Source organism: Bufo bufo, chromosome 1 (assembly GCF_905171765.1).
Source record: "Bufo bufo chromosome 1, aBufBuf1.1, whole genome shotgun sequence".
NCBI lineage: Eukaryota > Metazoa > Chordata > Amphibia > Anura > Bufonidae > Bufo > Bufo bufo.
This window is the reverse complement of record NC_053389.1, coordinates 39,335,926-39,360,040: the sequence shown is the minus strand read 5'-3', so window position 1 is coordinate 39,360,040 and position 24,115 is coordinate 39,335,926. Positions and strand designations below refer to the sequence as shown.

The 24,115-nt window shown below is 42.6% G+C and overlaps 2 protein-coding genes across 2 annotated transcripts; both read left to right on the top strand.

Annotated features, from left to right (window-relative positions):
* Positions 1-2,412: 2,412 nt before the first annotated feature.
* LOC120985575 (IgGFc-binding protein-like) lies at positions 2,413-18,616 on the top strand. The gene is made up of 6 exons (XM_040413626.1): positions 2,413-2,479; positions 15,021-16,250; positions 16,379-16,719; positions 16,818-17,391; positions 17,915-18,494; positions 18,601-18,616. The coding sequence occupies exons 1-6, from the start codon at positions 2,413-2,415 to the stop codon at positions 18,614-18,616; spliced, it is 2,808 nt and encodes a 935-aa protein (XP_040269560.1).
* A 181-nt stretch (positions 18,617-18,797) lies between these two features.
* On the top strand, positions 18,798-21,491 carry LOC120986814 (IgGFc-binding protein-like). Its single transcript, XM_040415519.1, has 3 exons — positions 18,798-19,168; positions 19,290-19,885; positions 20,598-21,491. Exons 1-3 carry the CDS (start codon positions 18,817-18,819, stop codon positions 21,198-21,200), a joined length of 1,551 nt encoding a protein of 516 aa, XP_040271453.1. The 5' UTR covers positions 18,798-18,816; the 3' UTR covers positions 21,201-21,491.
* The last annotated feature ends 2,624 nt before the right edge of the window (positions 21,492-24,115 follow it).

Here is a 24,115-nt window from a genome sequence, read left to right as displayed (position 1 = left end):
AAAATAAGAGTAATTAGAAATTAAAGAGTAAAAATACAAGAAAAACATAACACAGAATTTACTTAAAAAATTCACTACTGGGTTTCTGGGAACAGTGGTGGTTATAAATCCTAACCGCTGCTGAGAGGAAGGACCTCCGATCACGTTCCTTCGTGCACCTAGGATGCAGCAGTCTGTCACTGAAGGAGGACATTGTCTAAGGCCTCATGCACACGACCGTTGTGTGCACCCGTGGCCGTTGTTCCGTTTTCCGTGATTTTCTGCGGACCCATTGACTTTCAATGGGTCCGTTGAAGACTCGGAAAATGCACCGTTTGTCATCCGCCTACGTGATCCGTGTATCCTGTTCGTCAAAAAAATATGACCTGTCCTATTTTTTTGACGGACAACGGTTCACGGACCCATTCAAGTCAATGGGACCGTGAAAAAACAAGGATGCACACAAGATTGGCATCCGTGTCCGTGATCTGTGTCCGTTGGCTATTTTCATACAGACGGATCCGAAGATCCGTCTGCATAAAAGCTTTTTCAGAGCTGAGTTTTCACTTCGTGAAAACTCAAATCCGACAGTATATTCTAACACAGAGGCGTTTCCATAGTGATGGGGACGCTTCTAGTTAGAATATACTACGAACTGTGTACATGACTGCCCCCTGCTGCCTGGCAGCACCCGATTTCTTACAGGGGGCTTTGATCCGCACAATTAACCTCTCAGGTGCCGCACCTGAAGGGATTAATTGTGCGTATCATAGCCCTTTGTAAGAGATCAGGGGCTTCCAGGCAGCAGGGGGCAGACCCCCCTCCCTCTAGCAGTGCGGCCCCCCCGGCCCCCCTCCCTCTATTGTATTAATATCATTGGTGGCCAGTGCGCCCCCCCCCCGGCCCCCCTCCCTCCCTTTATTGTATTATCATTGGTGGCCAGTGTGCGCCCCTGTCCCCCTCTATTGTATTAATATCATTGGTGGCCAGTGTGCGGCCTCCCCTCTCCCCCCCCCCCCCCCCGATCATTGGTGGCAGCGGAGAGTTCCGATCGGAGTCCCAGTTTAATCGCTGGGGCTCTGATCGGTAACCATGGCAACCAGGATGCTACTGCAGTCCTGGTTGCCATGGTTACTTTGCAATATTAGACGCATCATACTTACCTGCTGCGCTGTCTGTGACCGGCCGGGAGCTCCTCCTACTCGTAAGTGACAGGTCTGTGCGGCGCATTGCTTAATGATCTGTCACTTACCAGTAGGAGGAGCTCCCACACACTGACCACCAATGATAATACAATAGAGGGAGGGAGGGGGGGCCGGGGGGGCGCACACTGGCCACCAATGATAATACAATAGAGGGAGGGAGGGGGGGCGCACACTGGCCACCAATGATAATACAATAGAGGGAGGGAGGGAGTGGGGGCCGGGGGGGGGGGGGCGCACACTGGCCACCAATGATATTCAAACTGGGGAGGGAGGGGGGTCTGCCCCCTGCTGCCTGGCAGCCCCTGATCTCTTACAGGGGGCTATGATACGCACAATTAACCCCTTCAGGTGCAGCACCTGAGGGGTTAATTGTGCTGATCACAGCCCCCTGTAAGAGATCGGGTGCTGCCAGGCAACAGGGGGCAGTCATGTACACAGTTCGTAGTATATTCTAACTTGAAGCGTCCCAATCACTATGAGAATGCCTCTGTGTTAGAATATACTGTCGGATATGAGTTTTCATGCTGTAACTCAAATCCGATGGTATATTCTAACATAGAGGTGTTCCCATGGTGATGGGGACGCTTCAAGTTAAAATATACCATCGGATTTGAGAAAACTCTGATCCTATGGTATATTAACTCCTGACTTTACATTGAAAGTCAATGGGGGACGGATCCGTTTGCAATTGCACCATATTGTGTCAACGTCAAACGGATCCGTCCACATTGACTTGCATTGTAAGTCAGGACGGATCCGTTTGGCTCCGCACGGCCAGGCGGACACCAAAACAACTTTTTTTTCCATGTCCGTGGATCCTCCAAAAATCAAGGAAGACCCACGGACGAAAAAACGGTCACGGATCATGGACCAACGGAACCCCATTTTGCGGACTGTGAAAAAATACTGTCGTGTGCATGAGGCCTAACAGTGATGTTAATTTTGCTTGAGGTCTTCTGTCACCCACCTCCTGCACTGGATCAAGGGAACAACCTAGGACAGAGCTGGCCTCGTTAATGAGCTTAACTAATCTCTGTCTCTCAGCCACAGATAAGCTGCTCCCCCAACAAACCACACCATAGAATATGGCTGATGCCACCACTGAGTCAAAGATATACCAGCAGAGGAGGATATTCCTACCAACTTCCCAGTGTAGAATGCCTTTAGAGACTTTTTTTTTTAACCCAAGATGGGGCTCGCCTCATTCTTCTATGGGGAATAGGCAAGTATGTCCAAAACACTTCCTAAATTGAAGAGATTCCCCCTTTGGCAGAAGAAGTCAGTGAATAAAAAAGGTAAGCTGTTTTTGGAAAAGGGCGAGATTGAGGTTAGATTCCCCAGAGGGCATGTGCAATCCTTTACAAGAATTGGCCTATCTTTGGGACAGGTCATCACTGATTGCCACCCCTGTCAAACAGCTGTAACACTGGAACTAATCATCTCCATCCGTTGTGCAATGAATGGAGCTGGTTGCGTCATCAAAGTGGTATCCAGCTCCGTCTACTGCACAATGGATGGTTCCAGCATTGGAGCTACTGCAGAACAACCGCTTGGTGGGGGGTATGGTGTATCACACTCCCACCGATCAGATAGTGATGGCCAATCCTGAGAACTTATGCAAACAGGGCTATCAAGTTTATCCAAGCAAAAAAAAAGGAACTGGATCAAGGGAGTAAAAATCTAAAATCTTCTGTATTCCATATCAAATATTAGAAAATCACAGAGAGTCAGTGTCCAGCAAGCTGACGTGTTTCGGTCAAAAGACCTTACTGACCTTAGTCTATGAGTAAGGTCTTTCAATCGAAACGCATCAGACTGCTGGTCACTGACTATGTACGTTATTTTAATATTTAATATGGAATACAGAAAATTTTTGATTTTTACTCACTGGATCCAGTTCCTTTTTTTTGCGAACTCACCGCGTATCCGTGCTGGAGTGTGCGGCATTGCCTTGCCATCTCTGAGCTGGATTTTAGTCGCATCTTATCTAGTTTATCTCTGATTTTCTGCATGCCTTCATGTTCCCGTGTAGAACGATTTATCCCTGGGATAATGAAGCTTAGCTAGTATATAGGAAGAGGCGAAAATGGAACTATACCCATGAGGTAGAGAATATCTCTAGTAAGCTTAAAGGGCTTATCATGTACACAAAGTTAATACAAGCCACTTATATTGCTTCCGTTTGCTGGCTGGATTCATTTTTCCATTATATTATACACTGCGCGTTTCCAGGATTACGACCACTCTGCAATCCTGCATTGGTGGCCGTGCTTGCACCCTATAGGAAAAAGCACTGGCCTATGTGCACTCCTATGGTCCCGGCCACCAGAAAGGCTGGCGCTTTTTTCTATAGTGTGAAAGCACGGTCACCAATGCTGTATTGCAGAGTGGTCATAACCATGGAAATGAGAAGTGTATAATGTGATGGAAAAATTAATCCCACCAGCAGAGGAAGTAATATGGGCAATAACAATACATTAGTAAGTGCCTGGTATTAACTTTTTCTACATGATAAATGCTACTTGCTGAAGTAGTAGATTTAAAGCTATCCAAATTTAGAGGATGGTTTTGGGGTGTAGAAGGAAGATCAAAGGAGTTCCTAGAACGGCACATTCAATGGAGTCCTATAATTTACCACCACCAATATTTAGTTTGAGCTTAGCATGCTGCAAAGTTATACCTTTTATATAGGGGAATAACAGGGTTTAGGTGGTGAATGTAATCCTAGCTCTAGCTCCATCAAGCAGTGTCCTGCACCTGCGGCGGGGTGTCCCCGAAGCGGAGGACGCTCCCCCTGCCACTTGATGACAGGGCCAAACATCTCCAGTAGGTCTTGTGTAACACCCCAGAGTTGTGTTAGTACACGCCTCTACCCCGCTACTATCTCCTAAGAGCCTTTATACTGTCATCAGATGTAATTTATATTATGTCTTCCACAAATGTGCATATAAATCTATGTTAAAAGTAATTGTTCATGTAATTTTCCTGGTTACCAGTAGGTGGCAGCAACACATTGACAGGTACAAGTCACAGTCTAGTGTATCTGAGCTGGAATTGATTATTCCAGGTTAGCTCCCCCTCTGTGGAGAGGTGGGCTGGTCCCACATCCTGCAGCATGGGTGGAGAAGGAAGTTAGGGTCAGTGTACCAGCCACCCCTGTTGGGGAAAGCTGTGTGATAGTATTCAGGAGAACCCCTTCTTAGGGAAGACAGCAAGGAACTAGTCTCGGCTGAGACTTTGCCATATACCCAGCTTGAGCACCTTCAGCTCAGCTGGATAAAGAAAGCAGAAAACTACAGACAACCTCCAGAGTTCCAGGAAGAAAGCATCCCCTGAGAATCCATCTGTGAGAGAAGTTCAGTGCCTAGGAGAAGCTGTCCCCATACAGCAAAAGGTACCAGATAAGTGCAGAAGCTAACCCTGCCTCAATTACAGAGCTACCAAGCAGACGTTTTATCCTGCAAGCTCCACATTTAAAGCAGAAGCATTCATTTCTGCCAATGATTGCCAAAACCTGCTGGGACCAAGAGACCAAAGCTGTATACTGCTTGGATGAAAGTTAGCCCAAGTAAAGAAATGTTTGAACTTCATCTAAAGGTCTGGACATCATTTCTTTTGCAAAATTCCTCTATTGGTCCAACTATGACTACACTTAAATTTATTGCAAGTGAGCCAGGAGTCCAGCCGTACCCAGGTAGGAGACACCATGACACAATTATCACTATCCTACAGAGACATTATAGGCTATTACACCACTCTGGCATTCCTAATGTGGGACGTGCACCTATAACACCTTTGAAGGGCCCTGGTATAGTACCATGCGCACGCTGCAATTGGTGTCACAAACAAATTCAGGATATATTATCCATCTGACCCTGTCACTGCATTAAAGTGGCATCAGTGAACCCGTTTCTGGTCACCTGCATGATCAGTGCAGTTTCATTTAAGTCATGTAAGTGAACAGACTAGGCCACCAGTCCAGGCCTGCTGGGAGGTCTATGAGGCAGGCAAAGTGACATTGCTGACTCTTCAACAGTGGTGGCAGTGCAGACAAGTTATCTGCTGTCTGTGTGATCCCCTGCTGTGGACGCTGGCAAAGATATTCTAATACCAGTGCTTTTTGGGTTTTCTGGCCCTCCCCCAAGCAACTTGGAAAGCATGGTCTAGAGCAGGTGCTCCAACTGCACCAGTGTTAATATGGCCCTGGTTGGATCCACAGGATATGCCATAAATGTCCATCCAATATGACTGTAGCAAAAATTCCCAGCGGACGCTCTTTGTCTTCAAAACATCTCTTTCTTTATTTCATCAGTGCAGATACATATTGAGGTTGCGTATCGGCCCGTCCAGCCTTCATCAGCTCATTACAAACAGAGTAATGTGTAGCCTTAAAAACCTATCCAAATGTCTCCTCTCTGACATAAAACACCCACAGCTGACTGTGATAATGAGTTGCTATGGTAGTGAACCACTCCATTGATGTAGTATACATGATCAAGTGCCCGTGTGGCTTGGCTTACATAGGGGAAACGATACAATCGATGTAAACACAAGTCAAACATACGTACTGACAACTTGCTGTTACCATTGTCAGCTCACTTCCATAAATCACCTAATTCGATCTCTCAACTTAGGTTCCAGGTCTTGGAACAAGTTAGACAACATAGAAGAGGAGGTGATATTAAAACACAACTGTTGCGCAGAGAGGCGTTCTGGATTCATACCCTGGGGACATTGCAACCCAGGGGATTGAATCAAGAATACGAAATTTCTCATCTGATATAAGATCTATGTTCATATGCTTATGAGTTAGGACTCTTGCACACGACCGTATGGCTTTTTCAGTATTTTGCGGTCCGCAAAAAAACGAATCCGCACAAAATACGGAACAGCTGGCCCCCTATAGAACAGTACTATCCTTGTCCGTTATGCGGACAATAATAGGACACGTTCTATCTTGGAACGGAAATACGGAAACAGAAGGCATACGGAGTACCTTCCGTTTTTTTGCGGATCCATTGAACTGAATGGTTCCATATGCAGTCCGTATACGGACCGCAAAAAACTGAACGTAAACTGGAAAAAAAAAACGTTAGTTTGCAAGAGGCCTTAAAGGGAACCTGTCACCGGGATTTTGGGTATACAGTAGAGCTGAGGACATGGGCTTCTAGATCGCCGCCAGCACATATGCAATATCCAGTCCCCATAGCTCTGTGCTTTTATTGTGTAAAAAAAATGATTTTATACATATGCAAATTAACCTGAGATGAGTCCTGTACGTGAGATCAGCGTCCGCTGTTTTTTTTTGCTACATTTCCATTGGAGTGATTCCTTTCCCGTGCCGACGAACTGGAAGTCAGGTGCTGACCATTTTTGCAATTCATCCAATAGGACTGGGAGCTACACTCATCTTAAGATTGGGGCCCGTTCTCATGGTTTTTCGGGCATTTGAGACCTCCCCTAGGCAATTTGGAAAGCAGGGCCTAGAGCAGGTGCTCCAACTGCACTAATAAGGCTCTTGGTGATCCACAGGATATGCCATAAATGGTCATCCAATAAGACTGGGGCCTACACCCATCTCAAGAATGGGACACATTCTCATGGTTTTTGGGTATTTGAGCCCGAAATTTGGAAAACAAGGCCTGGGGCAGTTACTCTAATTGCCCCAGTGTTAATACAGCCCTGGGTGTATCCATAGGATATGCCATAAATGTACATTCCATAGGACTGAGACCCACACCCATCCCAAGATCGGGGCCCCATCTCATAGTTGCTGTAAATGGAGAGGTGGCCGTGCATGGTCAGCTCTCTCCTTTCACTTCTATGGTGGTTCCAAAGATAGCCAACCATGCCCGGATGCCCCTTTAAAGAGGACCTTTCACTTGTAAAAACAATGTGAACTAAGTATGCTGACATATAGAGCGGCGCCCGGGGATCTCACTGCACTTACTATTATCCCCGGGCGCCGCTCCGTTCTCCCGTTATGCCCTCCGGTACCTTTGCTCTGTAAGTTATAGTAGGCGGTGTCTTCCCTTGTCCTGTGGGCGTCTCCTTCTCCTAGGCTGCAACGCTGGCCAATCGCAGCGCACAGCTCACAGCCTGGGAGAAAAAAAACTCCCAGGCTGTGAGCTGTGCGCTGCGATTGGCCAGCGCTGCAGCCTAGGAGAAGGAGACGCCCACAGGATAAGGGAAGACACCGCCTACTATAACTTACAGAGCAAAGGTACCGGAGGGCATAACGGGAGAACGGAGCGGCGCCCGCTGATAATAGTAAGTGCAGTGAGATCCCCGGGCGCCGCTCTATATGTCAGCATACTTAGTTCACATTGTTTTTACAAGTGAAAGGTCCTCTTTAAGTAAAATTCTTCCATGTCTCATCTTACAGGGGTTATCTCATGAACTTCATAGAGGAAGGATGTTCCCCACTCCCAATTATGTTCTATAAAAGGGAGCAGAAAGCCTTTAAATAAAAGTGCCTCCTGCTCTCGTGGACTCTCCATGCCATTATTCACTGTCATGGAATGCTACATTGGTTTGTATAGTTTGGTTTGTTATTAGGCTCTTCTTTGTGTTGGTTTCCTTGAGGTGTTGGGAATTATGGGATTAGGATTAAGGCACTGTATCTGACACCCTGAGCTGTAATTTTATACTTCAGCCTAAATCTCTGCTAATATTGCAAGGTTGCGTCCAGAATATCCAGGGATTTTCATGAATAATCCAGTAATCCATAGGTTCATTGTTCCCAGACCCTCCCCATCCCTTAAAGGAAGATTACAACCAAGCAAGATACTGCTAAGTTCTGTGGACTTGGGCCACTGCCTGGTCAGACGAAAGGGGTTCAGGTGCTTTAGAGAATCCCATCTGCACCATTCATTACAAAAGTTCTCACATGCTATAAAGGAAACTTATCAGTGCAAGTGAAGCGTGATAAATACAGGTGACAAACAATCAAATTCTAGCTCTTTTTAAAAATGCAAGAAAGAAAGAATCTTATTGGTTGCTGTGGACATCTCCTCTTTTTCCCTTGTATTAGTTTTAAAAATCTCCTTCTATTATTCTAAGCAAATTATGTTGATCCCAGTGGCTTTTTGCCTAGAATTTAGAGATGGAAATCTTGTTTTGTCAATCTACGGAGTTGGAAATCAGAAGGGCTTGAATTATTTGTGGGTGCACTTGCCCTTTAAACCCTTACCATGAACATTATATTAGGCCTTGAGGTCACTGCAAATTTTGCACCACTGTGTAAGGTTTTAATTCTTCAGTCAGCAGAAGAGGGGCTTGTTTTTTTTTCTGGAACTAGTATTTTTTTTAATAACAATCGACTGAAAAAACTTCTATCAGGGCAGAGCTACAGAGAGACACCGGTTACAACAGCTGTCGTGGCCAGGATCGCCGGCCATCGCAGTGTGGCGGAAGCCCCAAATAAATGAGTAGGGTCACAGCGTGAGTCGCACGTGTGCTGCGAGTGGGACTCTTGAATTGCAAAAAATCCAGCAGTTGCGATTGCCCTGTGATCCTTGCCAAGACAGCTATTGCGCGATTAGTGTGACTACATATCTATCAGTGGAACTGGAAAAAAATATAGTGATTCTACAATTAGTTGGGATTTGTTTTTAAGGTTTTGTTTTTACGACATTTACCTTGTGGTCTCAAAAATACGTTCATTTTATTTTACTGATCAATGCGGTAACAGTGATAAAAAATTTCTCTAGTTTTTATGGCTTTATTATTTTTTTATATTTTTGCACTATACTTTTTTTAAAACAAAACTTTTTTTTTTGCACTTAACCTTTTTTTAAAACCTTTTGGGGGTCATTTGCGCCACCATCTGTGACTTCTTCCCACTCAAGCCAGGTCTAAAATTGTGGTTGTGGGGTGGGTGGGGAAGGGGACATTTTATTTCAGTTTTAGGACTCATGCACATGAACGTATTTTCTTTCCATGTCTGTTCTGTATTTATTTTTTTGCGGAACCTGTATGCGGAACCATTCTCTTCAATGGGTCCGCCCAAAAAAACGGAAGTTACTCCGTGTGCATTCCATTTCCGTATGTCCGTAGGTCTGTTCCGTAAAAAATAGAATATGTACTATTATTGTCCGCATTATGGACAATGAAAGGACTGTTCTATTTGGGGCAGCTGTTCTGTTCCGCAAAACACGGAATGCACACAGAAGCCATCCGTATTTTTTGCGGATCCATTTTTGCAGACCGCAAAATATATACGGTCGTGTGCATGAGCCCTTGGGCATAGAAAATGGTCTAAAGGTAAAACAGCTCGGAAGTTGTTTTACATTAAGAACTGGCACTGGATGCGCCGAAGTTATGGAGAGGCCGGCGCCTCTTCATAATTTCAGCGGATCCACCGCCAGCTATAGAGGTTATTAAGACCCGCGTCTAAAATGCTGGTCTTAATAAATGTGCTCCTTTTTTTAATCCCTGTAGGGAACTAGAACATGCAATCCACTAAAATAATCCTATAGTGCAGTACATTATACCTGTTAGTGTAATACTGACAAGCAGCCTCTTAGGCCCATAGAAACTCATTGGCATCTCATGATCATCCTTCAGGGGGGCTGACAGGGTGACAGAGGCTGCCCCACTATCTTTAGGTTTAGATGAACCTAATGATATATCATAAGCAATATTCCTTATATTTTGTCACTGGGATCACCAGCTATGTCCATGACTTCTTAAAGTGTAACTGTCAGTTTTTATTTATTTTTTTGTAATGTATAGGCGCAGTGATGCTGACCATTTTTGTAATATATATTAATTACTAAAATCTTACATTTCTATTAGAAAAATAGCTCTAAAGTGGCCCATTTTGAGCCTTAGCAGCGCTCCTCTCTCTTCTGTTTACATAACTGTGGAGACTTTCTCATCACTGTCTGTGTTATGTAAACAGAAGAGAGAGGAGCGTTGCTAAGGCTCAAAATGGGCCACTTTAGAGCTATTTTTCTAATAGAAATGTAAGATTTTAGTAATTAAGGTATATTACAAAAATGTTCAGCATCACTGCACCTATACGTTACAAAAATAAAAAAAAAGAATGACAGTTACACTTTAAGGCAGTGCAGCATCAGTACCTTACTGCTTCCACTAGGGGCGCTGTTTGTAATGAGTTTTTAGCTGAGAAGAGTGGGGGGCTGGGGCTCCACCATCAGAACAAAATTTTACGACTTAATAAATGACACATTGACTTTCCTTTAATGATTTACCTGATGTTTGCCATAGAAAGTGAAGTTTTGTTGGATTTTCTGTACATTTACAATCAATGGTCGCTCCTCAGGTAACGATTATCCTGAGTAATCATCATAAAGCCTTCAGATCTGCAAGATTGAGATTATGAGAGTCAACAATCTGATTAAAAGGGGTTGTCCATTATTATTGGAGATGGGGGGGGGGTCATCATCAGGACCCCTTCTATTAGCCAGTTTGGCAAGTAACATTGCAAGCTGGTGTCTACGCATTACCCAACTCCAGGCATCAGCAACCTCCAGCACGCCAGCTGTTCTGAAACTACAACTCCCAGAATGCTTCATTCACTTCTATGGGAGTTAGAAGAGCAGCCGGATCAGTTTGCATGCTGGGAGTTGTAGTTTCACAGCAGCTGGAGTGCCGGAGGTTGCCGATCCCTGGCCTAGTCTTTGGGTAATATAGCCAGCCTAGGGATGCAGCAGAGCTGAGTTAACCATTGTAGCAGAACAGAGTCTGTCAATGCCGTGACACCATTGCAAACTCAGCTCTGCGGCCTAAAACTGTAAACAGAGCTTCATTACTATGCAAGGAGTCCTTCAAATCTAAATGATGAGTTGGGGGCCACTGGGGGCCCAAGGTCTGGAAGCTGCACCTTTGACAGGTAAACCTACTACTATGTTATTACTCTTAACAAAGGAAAACACAAGTTGACATATTTTGTTTTACTTCTTTTGCCCTGGTCTTCTTCTCCATTCACATCCAGAGCAGCTGTTTTACTATTGCCATAGAGGAGAGCACGGTTGGAGCCGCAGGACTGGAGATCAGCTGTCACATCAATGTCTGACAGCAGGTTGAAGCAAAACTGCTGACTATTTCCAAAGGCAACTAGCCACATTAATGAAAGCAGCTTTGGATGTGAATGGAGACAACAAATGAATGAACTCCCAATTATATTTTTATTTATTAGCTGCACTGTGTAGTTCATATTTCTCCTACAGCAGAGGTATTAACAAGCGCCTTGCCTTCCTCTCTCCACAGTCATGGGTAGGGTGACGGTTCTGCTGCTGTGGGCCTTCCTGGCGTTTCAGTGTGGTGAGTACACAGACTAAGGCCTAGTTCCCACGAAAGTTTTTTTTGCGAGTGTACAGGCCGTTTTTTTGTGTTCCATATACGGTCCGTATACGGAACCATTCATTTCAATGGTTCCGCAAAAAAAACGGAATGTGTTCCGTATGCATTCCGTTTCCGTATTTCCGTTTTTCCGTTCCGTTAAAAGATAGAACATGTCCTATTATTGCCCGCAAATCACGTTCCATTCAAGTCAATGGGTCCGCAAAAAAAAACGGAACACATACGGAAATGCATCCGTATGTCTTCCGTATCCGTTCCGCTTTTGCTGAACCATCTATTGAAAACGTTATTACTGTATACTGTATATGCCATACGGAAAAACGGAACGGAAAAACGGAACAGAAACGGAAACACAACGGAAACAAAATACGGAACAAGGGATCCGTGAAAAACGGACCGCAAAAAAACTATAAAAGCCATACGTTCGTGTGAACTAGGCCTAATTACTACTCAATATCTGCCTGCCGATAATAAATCTGTTATCTGGTGTATGTCAAATATTAGTCTTTACCATAAACCTCCTTCTGTCTATAAACACTGCTTCCCCCCCCCCCCCCCCCCCCAGTATTCAAGAAAAATGCTTGTTCTCTTATTATGATTTCTAAGGATAAGAGCCACAGCTAGTATAAAATAGTACCAGTCATATCAGTGCCAGTACACTGGTACCATCCAGTTTAGTACTGGTGCAATAGTACCAGACATACAACTGCCTATACAATAGTATTATATATTACTGACTATACTATCGCATCATTATACATATGCAGCAGTTAACAGTCATAAAGCGTTAACTAGATGTGATAACTCACCAAGTGTGTGTGTTAACTCTGCTACGTCTGTATAATATCATGTAATTTTAAATACGTTATGGGATCCTTCGTCTTCTGTGTGTGTCCAGTACTAAAATATAAAGTTATCTACCTCCTGTTAATTACCTGTATTTCTAGGACTCATATGGGCTTTACTAGATTTCTATGTATCATGATCAAGCACGAGCGCAACGTGCTCCCCGGCCCTACTGCAAAATCAGTAATTGGCAAGCTCCCACCATGCTTGTGTCTTGTGTGTCAGATGCTCCTTTAGGCTCCTTTGAGTATCATGGTTTGGCTTCAATGGCTCCCTCTACAACCCCTATAGCCAGGGACTGGGAACTTAAAGTGGCCCTGGAAAAAATACTAGAAGTGGCCCCGTTTTAGAGTCGGGTGCAAATTGATGGAAGACAGGGCCAGCAATACCATATTATGGCACATTATACCACCCAAACAGGCAATATACCACAGTTCATCACAAAATACTACCAACAGCACAAAATACATCCCCAAAAACATCCACTGGCCGGCAGTGAGGAGGGCTCAGGCAGCCCAATGGGCATCGACCTACTGTAAAGTCTATGGCCAATCCACCCCTGCTTATAGCTATGTCTCCGGTCTAGGCAGGTAGATATTGATCACACAGGCTTTTTGTTATGGTAGGTGTAATCGGACGCTCTATTGCTTCTGAATACTAGTTTTCCAACATTTGCCAGTGGATAAACCTCAAGATTTGCTGTGCTAAGCCTTTTCAATCATTGTGATAGAAATCTCGAGAAATGAATTTACGATCTTAAGTTGCATGTAGCTTTAAAAGGCATGGAATTTAACTTATCTCACATCGTGTTTGTATAATGCACACACCCTTCATTCCACTGTATATAAGAATATACTACTTTTAACTTCCCTTGTGTTTTCTTAGTATGTATACTTAGGGTTGTCCCTCAAAGCCAAATCCCTCTGGTAAACTATGTGAAACACTTAGTCCAAGCTTAAATTATATTTATTGTACCCTTAGCCTCAAAGAAAATCACACAAACACGCCTCAGTAGACCCAGGTCTTAGATCGCTTTCCATGTTTTCAATAAATCCTACTCAACCCATAATTTCTATAGTAAATTATGTCATTGAGGAATTTAGATGAAGAAGGCCGAGATGTAGTGATGCCAATGGTCACTTATAAAATGTGGATTAAAAAGTGTAACAGTTTAGCTCACCTATGTAAAGAGCTTTTCCCAGGATATAAACGTATCCACTTTGTGGGATAAGCATCTGGTGGTAGGGGTCTGGCCCCTATCAATCACAAGAATGGGGGGTCCCAAGTCCACCAAATTATTGGAGTGGAGGTTGAGCAAGTGTATTATCGCTCCATCTATTCTCTATGGGCCAGCTGTAGATATTCGAGTGCTATACTTGGCTTTCTCCAGCAGTCCTATAAACGAAGAATGGAACACCAGTTACTGGTTCTCAATTCTTTGTCATATTTTTCATCGGGTCAAGGCAATAGAATCAACCCAATGTTTGGGGCTCAAAATTAGTACTGAAAAAAAAAACCTCTTTGTTAAGTCATCTCTAAAGTAATGTGTTCATAAACCATGTAATAATAGGTCCTAAAATTGTTCATCTATGACGGCAATTAGGGATGAGAGAACTTCATATTTTGAAGTTCGGGTCAGGATATAAGCTGAATTGCGTTATGGATTCTGTTACCACGGACCATAATGCAATTCCGTGACGGAATGCATAACAGAATGGCCTGCATAACGGATCCTTCCGGTTTCCGTTATGCAGGAGAGGTCCATGGTAACAGAATCCATAACGCAATTCAGCATATACCCCAACCTGAACACAAACTCGAACTTCAAAATATGAAGTTCGCTCATCCCTAGTGCCAATAATAAAATTGTATACATTTAGAAAGACAAGTATTCCCCGGCTAGTAGCTTGGGAGTCACATGTGGCTCTCAGGCCCCTGCCTGTGGTTCCACTGTTGTTGGCAGCCCCAGATACCATTGGGCCCAAGGTACACCAGGGGGGTAACTTGGCATTAAAAGAACTTAATACCAGGGTCATAAACTGTATCTGGCAGCTAAGGGAATTGTCCAGAATTTTCAAAACATTGGCAAAGAGCAGAAAAGATGATCAAACGAAGAAACCTATATTCAATATACCTGCACTGCACCCCCAACACAAATGCTCTGGTGGTCCCCGCAGGTCTATTTACAACTCTGCAGTGATGATATGCCATGCAAGCACATGACCGCTACAGCAAAACAGTTTCCTCAGTGGTCATATACATGCTGAGTCCAGAGATTGACTTCAGCACTTCAGCTATCACGGGCATGTACAGCAGGTCATCACTGCAGGACAAGTAAACAGTTACAGCCAGGGACCACCGGAACCATGACACATGAGAGGCATGAGATTGTACAAGTGACAAATGATTACTTTTATAACATTCTCAACTCTTTGCCAAACTTTGTAAATCCTGAACAACTCGTTACTATTATAAGAGCCATTCCATGTGGTCATTAATTTTGTAGGCTTTAACAACCTACAAAATATTAACGGCCTGTAACCTAGACTTTCCTCGCAAAAATAGCAAAGGGCCTACTGAATTTTGTCCCTTCCCAAGTAAATATCATAAAAACTTTCATTGGGTTGTAATTGCTTGTGATTTTTTGTGCTCTCTTTATAGGAATCAGTTCAGCTGGCCCACTAGGCACGGAATTTGTCACCGTCTTTATGCAGAACTATCAGGTATCTTACAGCAAAGGTGATTTCAGGCTCTTCATCACTGGGTACAATCCCTCCACAACTGTAACAATATGGATAAACAAGTCCAGTTTCAAAACAGTCATGACAGTGAATGAGAGGTCAACCCTCATGGTCCAGATTCCTAACAATGCAGAGTTACCTGGTACTTCTAAGTCATGCAATGTGGTTTGCATCAAAGCTGATAAACCTGTCTCAGTTATGTCTCTCAATTCCAAGTTGCAAAGTGCTGATACTAGCATTGTGTATCCCATTGAAGATCTTGGTATGGACTACTATATAGTGACACCTTTAGATGGCCCTTCTGATTCATTTAAAGAGTTCTCTGTGGTGAGTTATGAAGAACCTACCAATGTTGAAATCTTCTTGACTGGATCAGTTTCTTACCAAGAGAAGACCTATGCAGCTGGTAGCAAGCTCACTGTCCCCCTAGATCCATACAATGCCCTTCAGCTTCTCAGTAGAGATGACTTGTCTGGTACTCGTGTGGTATCTCAAAAACCTGTGGCAGTACTGAGTGGTCACACATGTACAAGGAAAAACACAATGTGCAATCATGTATATGAGCAGCTCAGACCGGTCCCCAGCTGGGGTACCAGTTTTATCATACCACCAATATCTGTGCAGTTAAAATCTGATGTCATATTTGTGGTGGCTGCTGAGAAAACAAAAATTGAATATCAAGTTGAAACCAGGAAATCAAGCCAGAACTTAAATGCAGGTCAAGTAATTCAGCTGGACATCCTTGTCAAAACCCCTCTTTATCTCACTGCCAATGCTGGAATCCAAGTCATCTACTACTGTACTGGTTGGCAAGACAGAAGTAGGACATCATATGACCCTCTTCTCATGACCATTCCTCCAGTGAGCAGTTACTGTTCCTCTTACTACATCTATGGTCAGCAAGATTTTGAAAACTACGGCTCCCTAGTAGCAAGGACCAAAGACGTCAAAAGTGTCACCTATAATAAAAATCCAACTGCAGACCTGACATGGAGTGCAATACCAGGTACAGATTACTCCTGGGCCACTAAGAGTTTAGGTAAAGGATTTAGTTTTCAACTTCTGGAAAATCCATCTTCACCCTTCCTGTTGTTGTCCTATGGATTTGCATACATGAACGCCTACGGATCCCCAGCCATATGCACTAATGGTAAGTTTCTCAGTTGTTTCAATGAGGGGGGGGGAGTGGATGAAGTATTGAGGGATAGTTTGTTCCAATCAATGTATTTTCCACGATCATCTCATTTTCTAAATTGCTTAATTTGTTTTGTTCTTCAGTCAATTCAGGTCCATCTTGTAGCACCATTAAATGCAGAGCTAAAGAGAAGTGTCAGATGTCCAATGGAAAGCCGATATGCGTTCCTGACTCGGAAGCCTACTGTCATGCAGTTGGTGACCCCCACTACCGCACGTTTGATGGTCGCTTTTACGACTTCCAAGGAACTTGCACTTACACAATTGCCAAGACCTCTGGCAGTGATAGCAGCCTCCCAGCTTTTAACATTGAAGCTAAGAATGAAAATCGGGGAAATACTCGTGTGGCTTATGTCAGCTATGTTTCCATGCAAGTCTATGATTATTCTATATCTCTTGTTAGATATGAGCATGGATTTGTGAGGGTAAGTTTTCTGTGGTGTAAGTATAGATGCCATTTGTTCTATAAATACCTTCCATAATGAATAGATATTATATCCAATAACCTTTTTCATCTCCTCAGGTGAACAACCAACAACAACGTCTTCCTATTAGTCTGAATGATGGCCAGGTCCGCTTGTATCAATCTGGTGGCTTTGTCAACATTGAAACTGACTTTAGCTTAAAGGTATACTATGACTGGAACTCAGTCCTAAAAATATCCATATCCAGTAGCTTTTTCGGAAGTGTTTATGGATTGTGTGGAAACTATAATGGAAACCCTTCCGATGACCAAATGACACCAGATGGTACCCAAGTGCCTAATTTAGTTGACTTTGGCAAAAGTTGGAAGGTCGAAGATGGAGACAGGTTCTGCTGGCACAACTGTAATGGGGAATGCAAGACATGCCCTCTTGAAACTCAAAAAGCATACTCAAGTGAACAAAGCTGTGGCTTGATCTCAAAGGTCTTAGATGGTCCATTCCGCCAGTGTCACTCTGTCATAGATCCCAAACCATACCTGGATAACTGTGTATATGATCTATGCATGAATGGAGGCTCCAAGCAGATTCTGTGCCAGAGCTTAAAAACGTATGCCGATGTCTGCCAAAGAAACAAGGTCTCAATTGGAGAATGGCGTCAACTTTCTGGATGTCGTAAGTTGAAGACTTATTTGTCTTAATGTAAATGCATTCAATTAAGTGTGTTTATGAGAGTTAAAAAAATATTTTTTTTTTACACAAAGACCACTACCCCTGTCAATAGGATGCTTCTGATGTTGACATTCCAGAAATAGCATGAACCATGTTCATGAGCTGTGTCTGATGTCCATATTTTAGAGAGGACCACTCTTTTCCATGGTCCAGGTCTGGTGTTGATATTTCAGAAAAACTGTACCCTTATCCAGGGGCTGCTTTTAGTATTGATATTCCATGAAGAGCTCCACCTTTTCCCTTGAGCTGTGTCTGGTGTTCATATTTCAGAAAGGGCACCAAGTTTGTCCAAACGCTGTGACTGATATCATGAAAGCAAAGCAAATATATTCTAATCTCAGTGCTAGATTACATATTTTTACAATGTTTAAACATTTATATAATTTCTTCTTCTCTAGAATACCTAAAACACAAACATAAAATTGTACAAGATATTTTTTATAACTATAAAATGTTGTGTCCTCAGCAATGCAATGTCCCGAGAACAGCGAGTACAAGCTATGTGCACAAGCATGCCCTGCCACTTGCAATGATGATGCAATACCTTCCATATGCTCGGATTCATGTGTAGAGTCATGTCAATGTAAGGCTGGCTATGTCCTTGATGAAGGAAAATGTATACTAAAGACTGGATGTGGATGTGTCTACCAAGGCAAATTATACGCTCCAAATGAAAAGTTTTGGGATGATAATAAGTGTCAGAAGCAGTGCATTTGTAATCCTTCAACCAGGAAAGTTGAATGCAAGGCCACCAAGTGTAAGCCTTCAGAGCAATGTTCTGTTGTAAATGGAATCCAGAATTGTTACCCTGTATCATATGGCACTTGCTCAGCATCAGGAGATCCTCACTACATCACCTTTGATGGTGTGAAATATGACTTCCAGGGGACATGCATCTACCAGTTTGCAGGACTTTGCAAGAAGTCAGATGATCTGGTGGACTTCCAGGTTAATGTAATAAATGAAAATAGAGGCAGAAAAGTTGTTTCCTATACCTCAGCCGTCCAAATTAAGATCTCTACGTTTGATATAGTCATCGACAACAAGTACAAGGACAGGATTGTGGTGAGTTTTTATGGCCATAAATGTCCAAAATATACACCATGTGGTACTTGTTTTGTATAGGTCAAATTAATGTCTCTCTCTTTCCAGCTTAATGGAGTCCTAACAAACCTCCCATTTATTGTTGAAAATGGCAAACTCTCAGTCTACAAGCAAGGCTTTTTTGCCATACTTCAGACAAACTTTGGTATACGTGTCTCCTTCAACTGGGAAAGTCGGGTTGCTGTCACCCTTCCAAGCACCTATGCTGGAGTGGTCTGTGGTCTTTGTGGTAACTTTGATAATGACAAGAATAATGATTTCCTTATGAAAAACAACCAGTTGGCTACAAAACCAACCATCTTTGGAAACAGTTGGAAGGTGCAAAATGTACCTGGCTGTTATGAGGAAGACAAGGGAGATTGCTCAAAGTTAGCAGAGCTGGAACTTCGCCACAATAACAACAAACAAGGATGCGGAATCATAAAGGATAAGAACGGACCTTTCCGTGAGTGCCATGCTAAGATAGATCCAGAAGGGCACTTTAAGAGTTGTGTATATGATGCTTGCTTCTATGAAGGTAGAGAGGATGCACTTTGCAAGATAATTGCCAGCTATGCCACCTTATGCCAAGAGACTGGAGTCACCGTATACCAATGGAGAACCTCGAAGTTCTGCAGTAAGTTTAATTGACACTTTTCAAGTATATTGCACTACTTAGTACCATCTATGTGATTTTTTTACATGGTTATGTATTTCCAGAAAGAATTTAAACTTTTTCAATTTATTTTTAACTACAGGTCCAGTTTGCCCAAAGAACAGCCACTATGAAGTATGTGCCTCTGGCTGTGCTCCAACATGCCTTTCACTTTCTCCTCCATTGGGATGCAAACCTGGGTGTTCAGAGGGATGCGAATGTGATGATGGCTTCATTCTGAGTGGTGGAGATTGCGTTCCAATCTCCCAGTGTGGCTGCCAATACAATGATAAATATTACAAGAGTGGTGAAGTATTTTTCCCCAATAGTTTATGCAACCAGCAGTGTGTATGCACAGCCAGTGGAGTTGTTGAATGTAAAGCTTTCAGTTGTGGACCCAATGAAGAGTGCAAAATCACAAATGGAGTCCAGAAATGTTTCCCAGTCGGTTCTGCCCAGTGTTCTGCTGCGGGTGATCCTCACTACCTGACGTTTGATGGGCTGGCCTTTGATTTCCAAGGCACCTGCACCTACACCCTCACTAAAACCATTACAAAGAAGGACAACTTGGTACCTTTTGCCATTAATGTTAAAAATGAGAAGTGGGGTAATGGAAGAGTTGCAGTCACTAAACTGGTCTCTTTTGATGTCTATGGATACAACCTCATTCTTGCGTATGAAGTTCGAGGTACAATCTTGGTAAGTGATAATTTTTCATATTATCTTGGATAACAGAGGTTTTGTTTGCAGGGAAAAGGAAAAGTCTACACAAGTACTTGAAATAGTTACTAATTTAAAGTACTGCAAAAATGCAATAACTTATAAATGAGTAAAATGTCCTATTTCAAAGAGAACTTTCAGGCACTTGAATTTTTTTTAAGAAACAAGAGGATAACTCCCTGAAGCCTTCTTCTACCCCATCTGAACTATTTTAGCTATAAGGAATTGCCCTTACATAGCACTCCCCTGTTTTGAGTGCATTTTAAACAATCAAGCCTTCAGACGTATCCACCATAATCCCATTCAAAACATTGGGATGGGCCCCAATGCAAAATCTGTAATTGGAACCCTCACCTACCATGTGCATTATTAGTACTGGTGCCTTCTTATGGAGCAGAGGGGCCTTTGGGTAAACTCAGGCTCCAGGACCATGTAGAAAATAGAATGGATCCTTCCATGGTCTTCCGGACATTATTTACCAATGGGTTACACTATTAGATCTAATTCATAGTGATTTCAGTTTAGAATTTAGAATATCTTCACCTATGATCAGATTTAGAAGGTGAGATCCAAAGAGAATCTTTTTGAGTAAGTTTACAGCTTGTTACTCTTACACAGTGTATTCTGGTGTGACTATAGGCCTGTCAGAGTTAATTATCATATACAGGTATGTTTTCCAATTCCCACATAGGTTAATGGCGAAAACTTTAACCTCCCAGTAAACTTGGAAGATGGAAAGATCCGCGCTTATCAGCATGGCATAAGAGTCATTATTGAAACCGACTTAGGTATTCAAGTCAATTACGATCTTAGCTATCATGTAATGGTCACCGTTCCTGGAAACTACAAGGAACAGTTGGGTGGCCTGTGTGGTAATTATAATGGTAATGGAAAAGATGAGTTCCAGCTACCTGACAAGACACTGACCACAGATGCCACCAAATTTGGCGCTTCCTGGAAGGTCCAGATCCCTGGTGTACCTTGTGATGATGGCTGTGGTGGAAGTGGAAATGCTTGTCCAACATGTGATAAAAAAAAGGAAGAAATCTTCAAAACAGAGAACTATTGTGGATTCTTGAAGAAACCTGGTGGTCCACTGAGTGCTTGTTATGCCACCATAAAACCTGATCCCTACTTCAACAACTGCATCTATGACCTGTGCGCTGGTGTTGGTGATGGAAACATTCTATGCCAAAGCATTCAAAGCTACGTGGCTGCTTGCCAGGCAGCTGGGGTCACTATCCAACCATGGAGGACTGATGCTTTCTGCCGTGAGTTAATTTATTTGTATTGAATTTGAAAAACTTCACATATTCTTTAGTACAAAATTAGGCAAATCAATAAAATTCTATTTTTGACATTGCAGAGGGTCTAGATCTAGAAAACTCACATGATCAACAATGAGTTTCTTTCAACAATAGAATTGTTGTATGCTGACACAGTATTATACAAAGTAACAATCCAATGTAAGAAGAAAATGTATGTTCTTCTGGACCAGCTGTTTGTGCTCCAGTGCTGCTGTTCACACTACATTTTGCAATTATAGTCAGCAATTTTGGTAACACAAAACCTCCCTTCTATCTATTAGTCTTGCTCATGGCTGAGTCTAGGTGTATGAGGGCCCTTGGGCAAAAGTCACAATAGGCCTCAAACCTTATTTTGAAAGCATAGATGGGACATGTCTTCTGCCAGGTTTGTAAAAAAAAAAAAACACTCCTGCACTAAGGAAGGAACACCTACTTGACAGTTAACATGTACCAAGGGGTCCTGCACTGCAAACATAAACTCCAAAGAGTTTTCAAATCAAAGGAGCCTAGAAATGGAAAATACTCTTTGAGATGTACATTCATTATTTACTTTTTTTAATTTTTTTACCCATAATTAGCAATGACGTGTCCGGCAAACAGCAATTATAAAGTGTTTGCAGATGTCTGCTCTTCAACATGCGCTGGCATCACCGACCCAGTCAAGTGTCCCGAAACTTCTTCTGAGGGATGTGAGTGCAACGACGGCTTCTTCTTTGATGGACAAGGCTGTGTGTCCATGGATAAGTGTGGCTGCTTTGAAGATGGAAGATACTACCAGGTGGGTGAGACTATTTGGGCACGAGTTCTCAATCCTTTAAATGGGTCTCTCAATTCTCTTGTAGTTTTCCAGCATCTGTAGTACAGTTATGGAAAACGTGTGAACTTAGTGAACAGCCTAACATTAAAATATCATTATAAAAAAAAAAAAAGTTGTAGCCAAGAAAAATGGGGAAAAGGTTGGCATTGCCCAATGCCAATCAGATTTTCTAATTTTCAAAAACCTGTGGATATTAATGACACAAATTTGAGAATTTTTTCAGATTTTTATAAATGTTCATCTTTCCACATAGGATTCACTTTTGAAATGTATGTACCATTTGTTTGAATATTTCAACAGCCCAATGAAAAAGTTTTATCCAGTGACTGTAAAGAAGCTTGCACCTGTAGCCCAACGGGTGGACTCATGTGTGAGGATACCGGGTGCGCGGATGATGAGAAGTGCCAAATTAAAGATGGCGTTATCGCTTGTGTAAATAAAGGTAATACTTAGAGGGTGGGATAAATAATAAGTGACTTCACTGTGCTTTAGTGCAACAATCTTTTTGAAATTCTTGGAAATGGTTGACTTTGGAAATGTCTACACTTTACTTGTGCTATGGTTTCCTTGATTATATTTTTTATAGTTAGTTTTGTTATATATAGGCATTACCTGTAACATCTCCTTATCTAATTACAGATCCATGCAAGTCAATGAACTGTAGGATCAAGGAAACTTGCAAGATACAAGATGGAAAACCAGTCTGTGTCCCAGATTTCACAGGCACCTGCTGGGCATGGGGTGACCCCCATTATCACACTTTTGATGGATACAACTACGACTTCCAGGGAACTTGCACATATGTCCTGTCCAAATATGAAGGCGGAGATGCTGGTCTAGTTCCATTTAAAATTGAAGAGAAGAATGACAATCGAGGAACTCAGGCCGTGTCATATGTCAGAACAGTGACCATCTATATATATGGATACAAGATCGCCATTATGAAGGGTGAATTTGGAAAAGTTAGGGTGAGTTTAAAGGATTCTGTCCTTTAATTATCCTGAATTACATCCTGTGTTATACTCCAGAACTGCCACTGTCACGGTGTAAATACATTACTTATCCAATAGTTGTCCTGTATAATACCCCAGAGCTGCACTCACTATTCTGCTGGTAGAATCACTGTGTACATACATTACTTATCCTGTACTGATCCTGAGTTACATCCTGTATTATACTCCAGAGCTGCACTCACTATTCTGCTGGTGGAGTCACTGTGTACATACATTACATTACTTATCCTGTACTGATCCTGAGTTACATCCTGTATTATACTCCAGAGCTGCACTCACTATTCTGCTGGTAGAATCACTGTGTACATACATTACTTATCCTGTACTGATCCTGAGTTACATCCTGTATTATACTCCAGAGCTGCAATCACTATTCTGCTGGTGCAGTCAGTCACTAAGTACATACATTACATTACTTATCTGTACTGATCCTGACTTACATCCTGTATTATACTCCAGAGCTGCACTCACTATTCTGCTGGTGCAGTCACTGTGTACATTACATTACTTATCCTGTACTGATCCTGATTTATATCCTGTATTATACTCCAGAGCTGCACTCACTATTCTTCTGGTGGAGTCACTATGTACATACATTGCTTAATCTGTACTGATCCCGAGTTACATCCTGTATTATACTCCAGAGCAGTGAGTCACTGTGTACATGCATTACATTACTTATCCTGTACTGATAATGTGTTATTCTGTATTATACTTCAGAGCTGCACTCACTACTCTGCTGGTTGTTATTAGAAGTAGCTGGCAAGCATGTACAGACTGCCTGCTAACAGCTTAGCTCTGCTCCTTTAATGCAGCAAGTTTTTAGACCAGAGAGATGCAAATCCCTTGACTTAGCTCTGTGCAGATGCTGGTCTTCAGTGAGAAGTGAAGATTTAGGGAAGGAATTAGGATGGACTTGAGGAAGAACAGTACACTCTTCAAATGTATAGTCCAATAAGAGGGTTTTCTGGTCCTCGAGATAGGCCAACAACATCTGATCGGTGGGGGATCAAACACACAATACCCCAAAGAACAACTGCATTAACTTTGCCCATTGTGTGTAGTAGAAGGA